The 12,156-nt window shown below is 34.8% G+C and overlaps 1 protein-coding gene across 1 annotated transcript in view; it reads right to left on the reverse strand.

The window, feature by feature from the left end:
* The window catches only part of rassf3 (Ras association domain family member 3), a 56,482-nt gene that overhangs the window by 39,298 nt on the left and 5,028 nt on the right, over positions 1-12,156 (reverse strand). The window contains exon 2 of the mRNA XM_028043948.1: positions 6,145-6,257. Within this exon, the coding sequence (XP_027899749.1) occupies positions 6,145-6,257 (113 nt within the window). The remainder of the gene's footprint in view (positions 1-6,144; positions 6,258-12,156) is intronic.

The following is a 12,156-nucleotide window of genomic DNA, read 5'->3' on the forward strand; positions in this document are numbered from 1 at the left end:
TGTAGACGGGTGTCCTGTTTCAGATGATGATGTTAGAGCTTTGTTTGTCAGACTGAGGATTTAATCCCAGACAATCCATAAAAGATTACAGTTCAAAAGTGAGTGTTATATTTCATCTCTGTCCCTTGTTCTGCTGTTATCCAAATGTATTTTCTGTTTTATTACAGTTCTTAGATAACTAATTGTTTAAAATGTTAACTTTAATTTTGCAGTTTAAAAATTTATTCTGATTTATTGTCTATTATTAGAAAATTGATCAGCAAAAGAAACTGTTTTCCAGGTGATTGTAGATGAAAGTGATGCTAGCATAGATTGGTGGTTTTAATTAAATCACTGGTTTATATTAAGTTATTAAATTTACTTTTTTTTTATCTAAAGGATGTCCTAGCTCTAGCTGAGACAATCCGTTTGTTCAAGTACCCAAAAAAGAGGAACTGGATCTCTTTAAGGACATCAGAATGATGCCCAGATATTTCTGCACACTTCCTAATGACAGAGAATATTTGGTTTCTGTGGAAACGTTGGTGTCTTGCTTCATTTAGAAAACAATTTGTGGGATTTGGAAATGTTTTTCTTTCCAACACATGTTTACAGGGGTTCTGATTCACCATTAAAAGGCTATACGATCAGTTTAACTTAGGACTAGATATCTACAAAACACTAAATACAGTTTAAATTCATGTACTAGCATGAGTTTCTCAGATCTACTTCTCCCTCTCTGCAAAACAAGGCAATTCATGGTGCTTTATACAATAAAAGCATAAAACAAAGCAAACAATAAACGTGACATTTTTTTCTAATGTCATTAACAAAATCATCAAATATTGGAACTGCTTCTCCCTGTTTGGTTCTGGTTCTGAGGACTCAGAACAGAATAGAACCAGAAAATCTGAATAGTCAGGAAGGTTGATACAACAGCAGGTCTTTAAAGGGAACTTATGATGCAAAATTCACATTTTGCACATTTTTGTTCTTCCGTTTGGGTTGCTACTGCTTCTAAAAATAGCTCAATAGCTTACAAAAAACACCAAACATTTTTTTGGTAATAAGATAAAAATTTTTGGTGTCTGGAAAATCAGTGGTTTCAAAAACCTCCCGATTGCTAACTCACATTCGGTAGGAACTGTGTCGTTACCTAGCAACCTCAGCAAAGCCCAGCCTCATTATCTAGCAACCCAAGTGGAGCTCCAGCACTTTTGGTCAGCTGGTTTTACCATTGAAGACAAGCGTTTTATTGTTGACTTTGCACTACTCTGAAACCACTTTCTGCATCTTTGTTGGTTGTGCAGGAAGCTCCACTGCTGCTTTTCAAAGACGTATAGTATTGAGTACAAATGTAATGAACATGTTTTGTGTGTTTAAAGAAGCACAATAGGTCACCAGAATACCTTTAATGTATTCTGGTGCTAAGCTATTCAGTGATTTATAAACTAGTACAAGTATTTTAAAGCCTGTACTCCAAGCTTCAGGGAAGATGGAGAACGGGTGATGTGCTCTATCTTCCTAGTTTCCAGTGACACAACAGGTTGTTGATTAGAAGACATGAGGAAAGAGAAGATTGGAAGAGATATACCGAAAGGAAGAGCAGTGTGATAATTGCATGGTGATGGTGTTTGTTTACAGGGATGTCTGCATGAATTCAGATGTTTGATAGTGAAGGGAGAAGATGATGAGATACTCAGCCACTTGAGATTGTATTGTCTGCTTTCCTGATGTTTTATGATGAATTTTCTCTAAGTATCCCGCAGTTTTATTTGGTGTATTCCAGAGTTTTGAGCAATTAAGTATTATTAATGTAGTGATCCACATTCACATTCGGTTTTAGTATCAATATATATATGTAACATTTACTCCTGAAAAAGTTACAAGTATTCATTCAGCACTACTGGATCCCGACCAAGTTGAATGATGAGCTTTAAAATTCAAAATGTAGGCAAAATGCTGCATTTCTTTGTGTGCATTTGTGTTGTTGATCAGAGCTCTTTGCTTCTATTTTCTGAGATTGCAGCATTTTTCTGTTTTGTTTGTATTTTTCTGTATTTGTGCGTTTTTAAATTTGTCCATGCATACGTTTGCAGTGCGTTTTATTTGCTATGCGTTTGCACCAGTCGACCAATGTACAGTATGTAACCTCATAAGTTGATTTGTAAGTTGACTCTTACAAAGTTTAGCAATCTCTTTCATGTTAAACCAAAAGCTTGACTTGCAGACTTGAATTCTCCATTTTCAAGAAAATTTTAATCACTAGAAAACATTAGCAGCACTAACAGATGCTCTGCTGTCCAAGTTGTGATCAATTACGTCGTAACAATACTTTCCCACTGATAGGTTCTTTCCCACAAGACAAGAACCTGGCACACAGGCCATAAAGCTGGGTGAGGTCTCATGAGATGCTAAAGGAAATCCAACAGCAGCCAGGTTATTTAAGTATTTCATCAGATGTTTTCGGTATGTTTAACATTGTACAAACCACTAATATAATTTTTAACAACAGAGTTTTGTGTGCTGTTTTCTGTTGTTTTCCTGGAAAACTCCAGAGTTTTTTAATCACTTCCAGACTCAGATAAATTAAGCAACCAAACTAAAAGACTTTTTTTTAAACTCATGGACATTTCCCTCTGTGTTCACTCTCGTTGTTTCTTCCAATCTGTGATGGGTTTGGTTTCTCTTGTGCTTCTATGTTTGTCTTTCCCAGCTCACAGGAACTTAATTTGATTCTCTCTTTGGGCTCCTTGTCAATCATTTACAGGATCTGCCTGCATTTAAACCAATCGCACGGCAGGAGAGGAATATTGGACAGTATTACATTTGTATTTTTTCACAGGTTTTAGTATATTTTCATTAGATTTACTTTTAAAAACTTATTAAATTGATAAACAACCTCCATTAAAGGAATGCTGTATTTTTAGGGGGACAAGTCAAAGTGGAGAAGAGCTACCGCTGTAGACTGTGACTTTATGTAATGTATATATTAATATAATTTCCAGGATTTAAAATGAGTTATCATCTATGTATCCTTGTGTTCTCAGTATTTGTTGTGTTCAGGTTTCATGTGCTACACATTGAAGGCAGATGATTAAATTGACAGTTAATTCTGTTAGTGGTTTATTTTAAGCAGACATTTCCTCCTAACAAGGTTTAATGGACCATGATCAACGTTTTGAACTGTATCTGCATAATGGCTGACTTTGTTGCTTATTGTAGCAGTTCTATTTATTAATTTGCAGCTAAATTATTTTTAGCCCGATTCATTGCTGGATCTCGTGAGAATGTTTTTTAAATTATAGCAGATGGGTTTTTAAGGGTGATATAAGAGTCACACTGTAGTTCTTAACATGAATACAGCAACACTGACGGGACTTTCATACATGCAGTTACAGTAAACTGACACGGGTCTGTGTGAATATACGTAAGTGTAAATCCACAAGTGTTGATAGATGTTCACATACTACAGAGAGCACAACCGATTTACTTATCCTTCAGATATAGATAGGTGTGTGTTTGGTTGGTCGCTTAGTCGGAGTTTTGGTTGAATGGATGGAAGACTTGTTGGATAATTTCTAAGTCAGTCAGATGGTTGATTGGATAATTTTTTAGTTGGTCGAATGGTTGATTGGACCAACCAATCAACCATTCGACCACCTATTTTGTTAGTTGGTCAGATCGTCAGTTGGATAATTTGTTAGTCTATTGTCTGCCTGTCTGTACGGACGGATGGGTTTAGGTAAAAGCCACATGAAGCAACAGGGGGAGCAAGAGAGGTGGAGAAGATAGAGCAAACCCAACAAAACCTTCAAAAGGCCCAGAATTGGTCTTTTCTCCTCGACAATTTGATATTTCACACCTAACATGAATTCCTTGTGTTTCTCTTTCAAACTTTGTGATCAAAACTTGGTTTAAAGTAAAACACATAACATAAAATATGTTATTTTTTAAAATTACTCTTAACTTTTTGTGATGGTTTCTATGAGAATTTGCTGTTATTGGGTTTTTACATGGAAATACTGGCGGAACATCAAAAAGCAGAGAGAAAAATAAAGAATTTGGCTGAATTTAAAACTGTGTTTTATGAAGTAAATTCTGTATAAGAATAATTGACTCTGACTCACACACCCAGGATGCATCACACAATAAGAATGGTGTTTAATTCCTAAAGGACAGCTGGGAATGCATCCCTTCTGCTTTATTATGGCGTAGTTTTGCAGCTCATACTATTCTATTACAGCCACATTTAGCTAATTTTAGTAACTTTAGCAGTTATTTTATGTGTCAGAGCTCTTTTATAAGCAGCTGAGATTCTTGTCCTTTCAGGAAACAGTTGCAGGATGTGTGACACAAGCACACAGAAACACCAACATTCAAGAATTCAAGTCAGATAGTTTATCTTCATATACACAAATTACACATCAAAACATGAGGATCTACTTTGACCACTATACTACAGTTTTCAGTAACTCAGATTTGCCTCCATTACTTTTCTGGTCTGGATTTTTAACTAAAAACTGCAATTAAAGGGTCTCTTTCAAGTGTTCTTTTTTAAAAATGTGTGTATTTAGAATCGAATAAGGTTCTAAAAGGTCTCAGAGTTCACACATTACCTCGTCCTGACATGATTTATCACCTTAGAGACCAACGTTTCACCTTTGTGTTTACAACACATCAAACCCGTTGATCTGCCTGCTGTGGTTTTGGCTCTGCTGCTGCTCAACACTGATGTGGTTTTATTCCAGAACCAAGATTATCTCAGCACATTTCCAATCAGAGCTGCACACATTCATGAACCGTGCTGAGTAATGCTGAGTGCAGCATTGTGGTCCATTCATAAAAATATGCTTTTGTTGTGCGAGGGTGTGTGGTTGCAGGCAGCTGTGTTAGCTCTATGGATGGCGACGTCTTTAAAACCTGATTTGCTGCACATGTGTTGCAGAAATGCTAAAGCAGGGTTCAGTTATTGCTAATATGACCGGAATAACAAAACAATAAACTAAAACTTTCTGGAAAAGTTCAACACAATTCCTGATGGTTGCATCTTCTCATTTCTAAGACTGCTGAACTATTTCAAAAACTGTCTGTGGTTGTTGGTGAGCAAAATTAAAATCTTTGAAAATATTTATTACTGATTCAGTAAAATTATCTTTTTTTTCCCCTGTGTAATATACAACGACTGTATTGCTTGTTAAAGCAGAAGATAATGGTGAAAATTTCGAGGCAGAATGTTTTACTACAGCACCATCATGTGGCGACCCCGGTTACTACAAAATGTTCAATTTTAGTAAAATTATACCAGCTTCATTCCAGTTTCAACATTATTTGACTATCTGGACCTTTTATCTGATAAAAAATTGACAAAGTATAAACTTGAAGCCCTGAAAGTTGCAGCACCCAAACATCTTCTTGAGAAATGTAATCTGGATGCTTCTTAATCAACACATTTTCTACTTTTAATAAATTCTTTTAATCTACTCTGGTTTCTAAAAAATTAAGCAAATAATATGAAATAATCACACTGTAAAAGTTTAAAATGCATCTCACTGCTGTATTTGAGACAGCTGATTGGATCTGTTGCAATAAGCAATAAATCAATTAATCGCACAATAAATTAAGATGAACTCAATAATTTCCATTTGCATCTTTTCTCTTTTTCTACCAAAAACTGGGTGACAAAAGTCTTCAGTTTGGTGCTTTGGTCTCAACTAGCTCTTTTTTGAAGGACAGTTTTGTTTATAGAGAATTCATAATTAATTTTATTTGTTGTTTCTGTTGTTTTGTTTATTTATTTTGGACATTTAAAATGTTTTCCAGTTCCAGTGTTAAATATTCATTATAATTTAAAGTTTATCTTTAAGGATATGTTCTTGCTTTCTAATGCCATTATTATATTACTTGAAAATGGTTTCAAAACAAAAATATTATTGTTTATCGCTTCCATTAATGTTAACAGAAATAGAACGGAGGAAAATGCAGCAACGTCCTCTAAAATATGACTAATTAGAGGAACTGATTTGAAACAAAAGTATGATTAAAACGTCTAAATACACATATGTACAAGCAAAAGTGTAGATGTTGTGAAAAAAAAACCACCCGTGAAGACATTTACACAGACAGCTGCTGAGGTAAACAAACGTCGGCTAATTTTTTACTCACATGGAGCGGCGTGTTGTTGTTGTTCAGATGGTCCTGACTGAGAGGCGACGCAGTAGGATGGCAGTCGAGTGACACTCTCTCTCGACATTCAGCATGACAAGCATATTTACAACCTGCAGAGAAATGAGTCTGCATCAGCATAAAAGAGCATGAGAGCCAAAACAATAAGAGGAAGATGTTATTTGTGAGCTTCACAGACATGCAGAAACAAGGTGTATGCAAATCCTCCATTGATAATCAACAGCTCATCGGTTGGGCTCGTAGATCCCATTTTGCAAATAAAGCCAACGTCATGCAAATTCTGAGATAAGCAAACTATAAAAAAAGGAAAGATTTCAAAATGAAATTCATCAGGACACACTAACATTTTAATAATAATGCACAAACAGGAAGGATTTCAATAAAATAACTTGGAAAATAAGCATGAATAGAACTAATGATTGAGACAGACAAACATTCTGAATGTTTTCTGTTTATAAATAAGTGCATTCTGGGAAATTGAGTACAGTATTGGTCCACAGATTATTTTCATATCTGTTACATGGAAGGAAATAAATACTCAGAGAGAATAAATGTGAAAAATACACATTATAGTTTTACAACAATTCCACTAAAATCAATAAGTACTTACTAACACCTTTTAATTCAAAAGCTCTTTGATTTTAGTCACTTAAATTAGGTGAACAAAAACAAAAGTAACGCAGTAAGCAGATAAAAAAAAACTTTTCAATTATAGTTTCTAAAGTCATATTTCATGTTTAATCTGTAAGCTGCTGAGACAATAAGAAGAGTAAGAACTGTATAAGAAAAGTCAAGTTATCTACTCGTTAAAAACATGCTTAAACTAATTGACAATTGTAATGAATAATAATTCAAATTGTAACAAAAACAAAAGCTATGAAAAAAGATTGATATTTATTCAAGTGAATACAAAATGAATACAATAAGACAGTGGGAAAGACTAGTTTTATTTAACAAAACTTAGAAACGTAGCTGAAGTGTAGCATAAAAATAAATGAAGTCATAAAATTTATATTGAATTCTTTAATGGAAAAAAATTATTTTAATTTTTGAATTAAGTAAATAGTTATTGAGCAACTTAAATGAATTTAAGATTAAAATAAAATAAGTAAATATAATTAACTTTGATATTACATTGTAAATATGTAAAGTAAAATGAATACATACATGCTCCATTATTTAATAACTTGGATTATTAAAAATGTAACTTAATAAAATTAATCTATTTTATGGTCAATTTAATTTGGAATTCAATATGTGAATAAATAATTATGTTATAATATTAGTATTATCAATATAATTATCATAAACATGTATAAAATTACGTACATGAAGAATAAAAACCTATCTAAAACGTCCTTAATTAGTAAAAACATGCTTTAAAAAACTCTTCAGTAATATTAAGTTATAGGAAAAAAAGTTAATTTTAAGCGTTTTGAAGAAATTCCAGTAATATCCTGTGTTCAATCCAGTTTTCATCCTTAAAACTGAGAATTAAAACTGAATGCTAAAAACATTGGACAATGCGAACACTCTTAAAAACAAGAAGCCGTTTATATTTACATTTCCTGACATTTACGCATTTAATTGTGAAAAATAAGCATCTGTATCAATAACAGGTGAACTACAGGATACATAAACAGATGTTTTAGATTAAATCCTTTGATAAACACTTGGTTAATCCCACAATCCTACCTGCCGACTTTTTCCTCATGTGCTGTCCAACTTTATACGACAGTTTGCACATGGCTGCTCCCATCTCCCAACTTAAACACTGTTAGACCTCATCGTCATTGCTCAATAGAAAGCTCGGCTCCTCGCTCTGCTGTCTGTCTGCCTCTGATCAGACCTCGGATGTGCGCAGCTGCCATTCTTCCCCTGTGTTGTTGTGCTGAGTGGCTGATTTAACAGTCAAATGGAGGCCACAGTGTGATGGACACAGACAGGGCAGGAGGGAGGAGGCGGCGGATGGACACAGCACTGCTGACTCAGTCATCTCCAGCAGCTCTCTCCTCACTTACGCAGTTTGTTGTAATCCAACAATCCGATCCGTCCATTCATCCAAACATCAGATCATCCACATGGATCCACAGTGGGAAACACAAAACCCTCTACACACAAACTATGATCCAGAATAATGAGAAAGGTCTTTGCATATATTGTTTTTTAAACTGCACAACTTGGGTCAAGTTTCTCCCAGAAACTTCTCACAATAATTTGCTGACTTAGTTCCTCCTTCGAGAACTAAGTCAGATTTTCAACTCTGTTTAGGCCTGTCGCAATAAATCAATTAATAACATAATATTTTAAAACGAGCTCAATAATTTCCATTTGCATTATTTATTGTTTTTCACTTTTCTTTAAAGCAATAAAGCAAAACATCCATGTCGCTGCCACCTTTGTACTAGTTTTTAGGGATGAAGGTTATATATTGAGTTAATCTAAAGTTGATTAATCTTATCAACTAATTGATAAGCAGCAATTTTCTTAAAAACCTGAGCTTTCCTTAACATGAACTAAATTACTCTTAATATTAAAATCTGACAGGAAAATCATTAATTGTCAGCATTATTTTGTGTCAGTTGTGTTAAATACTGACAGAATAAACAGAAAAATGTGGTTTTCTCGTACTGTTAAACTTAGACATATTTATAAAATGTAACAAAACAGGAACCGCTTAGGGTTCAAAATCTATCTTGCTTATTCGCGTCATATTTTTTCCATCACATTACTTTTTTTTTTTTATCCTCACCTTCATAGCTCATCATTCATTCTCAGTTGAGAAGTTGGCGCTGCTACGTCACGTAGCTCGGCTAAATTAGCGCTATTAAGGTGAAGCTTAAGGAGCTTGTCGAATGTTTATATTTCAAAACAACTTAAGGAACTTGTAGAGTGGAAACCGTTTAAATAACGTCTTCCATCCCACACCGAACTCTGTTTGGACCGTTTGTCTCTCCTACTAAGGGGCGCGCCGTCCGCCATCTTTGTTTCTGCATCAACGGCTCCGCTTAAGGATGACCAGCGGCGCCCTCTGTTGGATGGCGGCCAAACTACAACACTAAAAGAAGTATTTAAGCTTCAATATGCAACATGAATGATCTTAAATAATGTCTAGCATGAGAAAATTATGGGAGAAAGAACTATTTTCAATATTTGGGCAAAAATATGCAGCAATTCCTGCTTGTTTTTGCTGTCAGGTCACAGTTTTTAATACTTAAAAATGTTAATTGTGCTATAATGCTGCACAGATTTAAAATGCATGATTCAGTTCCAGTGGAGCATTTTGCTTTTCCTCTCTTCCTCTTCCTCACCCTCATCTTCGCTCTATGGAGTCATAGTGCTGTCTCAGATAAAAGCTTCCTTGATGCTGCAAATCGATCAGATACAATCAGCCTGACAGAGATGAGCTTGGACCAAAAAACATCCCGACCTTTTCTTTTTTCACATCTAGAAGACTAAATATAGAACTTATTTGAATTTAGGCGACTGATGGACGGATGTTTACTTGCTTACTTAGACACAGGAAATAATTTAAAATTTTTCTGGACTGCAAAAGAATCCTCCTATGAGATTATGTTGAAATCAAATGGTGCACCATTTCTACTAATTTAAAAAAAAAAGTAAATCACTACTTTGGATTAGATTATAAAGAATGGAAAACACCTGATTTAAATATAGCCATAAAGTTTAAAGAAATTAATATTTATAATCTGAATTTACTTGAATGTAATGAGTTAGCGCAGTACGTTTTTACTAATCATTAGAGGAGTTTTCATGACAAATGTTTGCAAAAATTTGTTGATATTCTGTTAACTTTGTAAAAACAATCTTGCATTTGTGTGCTTAATAGTAATTAACAACACAATTATTAATTATTGTTATTACAAATAACAATAATAATAATATATGACAAATTATTATCCATAATAATAATAATAATAATAATAAATTAAACATATATAGTGCTTTTTAGGACACTAATTACATGGTTAATGGAAATGCAACTATAAATATTAATATGAATAAATATGAATGACTTTCATTATTTTCATTTAATATTTGCTTTTTGATATTGCTTATGCGTAAATACTGTAACTTTACAGAAATTCACAAGTAATTTCAGTGTACTATTTTACCATTTATTATAAATATGCCATTATTATTATTATTATTATTAATATATGTTTCTGTTAATTTTTTATTCCATTATGTTTATTTAATTCTATTTTTTATTAATTATAATTTAAAATCCTACTTTTATTAAATATTCTCAGTAATATTATCAATCTGTGAAGTATCTAATAGAAAAACTGTGTTGTAGTTAAAGTATCACGTTTTCCTCATGGCTGTTTCCAGTAAAACATGAGCTCTTATTGTGAAAGGATCAGCTCTGAGGTCAAACTCGTCAGACAGGAGAGATTTTTTTTTCTTTTTTTTTTAGACATGTGTCAAACTTTTTTCTCTTTTGGCACCACGTCTCTAATTCAGTCTGCGTTTGCAGAGAGAGCAACAGAGAGGCTTCAGCTCCTCCAACATTTATTTACCTGCTGAGACGTTTCTGACCTCAAACTGACCCAGAGACAAAATGGAGGAAAGTGGCTCTAAAACTGGAGCTGACCACGTTACAAACGCTCAAACTACTAGAGAAAATGTACATTTAATCTTTTACTGTAACTTTGTTTGAAAACGTTTGAAGATTCACTCATCAACACGGCGTTCAGAAATAATAACAGTAGATGTTACAGTTAAACATTGTGTATATTAAATGAGCCGTTGTTTTTTCTACTTTAGGGGAATCCAAGACATTATGTAACAATTGCAAATTTGAGCGAGATTTTCAGGCGCCACATATTTCCATATATTACATAAATAGACTGTTTTTTCTTCACTGTCCTGCATGACATCAGGTAAAAAGTTCCTGTTTTGTATCTATTGAATTACCAAATCTCTTTCTTTCTGCTAAATGCCAGAAAAATGAATAAAACATGTTTTTAGAGAAAGAAAGAAACTAGTTTGGAAGGAAACAGCTTCATTCCCTTCCTCCACTGCTGTTGCTAAAACTACAGGCAGAAAATCGACGTCATCGTTCATGATTTCTCCTTCTGCTCTCTGATTGGCCCGGTTGAAATTCTACCGGAAAGAATCGAAGTGAATGGAAGAAAGTCCAGACAGCTAGCCAAGCTAGTTCTTTACCAAAAGTAAAAATTCAACCAAATATCTTTGGTTTGGACACCGAGCACACCAGTTATGACCAAGAAAATAATAAAAACTAGTTTGGATTTTTCGCAGTCGAAACTCACCCGACTTTCTCCAAAGCGGACCAACTTCCAGGCCCGCGGAGCGTCGAACCAGCTTTGGAAAGCGGCAGAAAAACCGGGATATTCCCCTCACACTTCTCCCAAAGTATTCAACAAACCCCATCAGCCTCACACTCTGCTCGGATGTTTCCACCTCTGAAAGATAACTCCCGTCTACAGACGCCCAGATCCGGAGAATCATCCTCCCTGAGACTCTTCTCGGCCGGCGGCGTCCACGGTGATCCGCCGGCTCTCTTTGCGGGTCATTATCTGTCCGTGGGGACCGTGGGGGCCGTGGGGGCCGTGGAGCCAAACTGTCAGGGCCACTGAACAAACAAGACGCCGGCAGCTGACAGACGCCCACTGAGAGCCGATGGAGTCGGATTATACTGAAGCGGTTCCGACAATCAGCTCCCGTATTTCTCACAGAGGTTCAAAATGGGACTCAAATAATTTAAATAACCTCCGCACCGTCTGCGCTGAGGGAGGATTCACAGCGGATTTCCTCTAATAAAGTCAAAATCATATAAGGAATATGTTTTTCCATCTAAGATGCTGGGATGGATGTTTGAAGAATCAGTTGAATCCATTTGTAGGTCTGCAACCAACGATTATTTAAGTAAGCAATTATTCAATTGAATATTCGGACGATTAATTGATTAATTGGATTTTTAAAAATCTGCCACATTCTGTA

This window comes from Xiphophorus couchianus, chromosome 17 (assembly GCF_001444195.1).
Source record: "Xiphophorus couchianus chromosome 17, X_couchianus-1.0, whole genome shotgun sequence".
Taxonomy (NCBI): domain Eukaryota; kingdom Metazoa; phylum Chordata; class Actinopteri; order Cyprinodontiformes; family Poeciliidae; genus Xiphophorus; species Xiphophorus couchianus.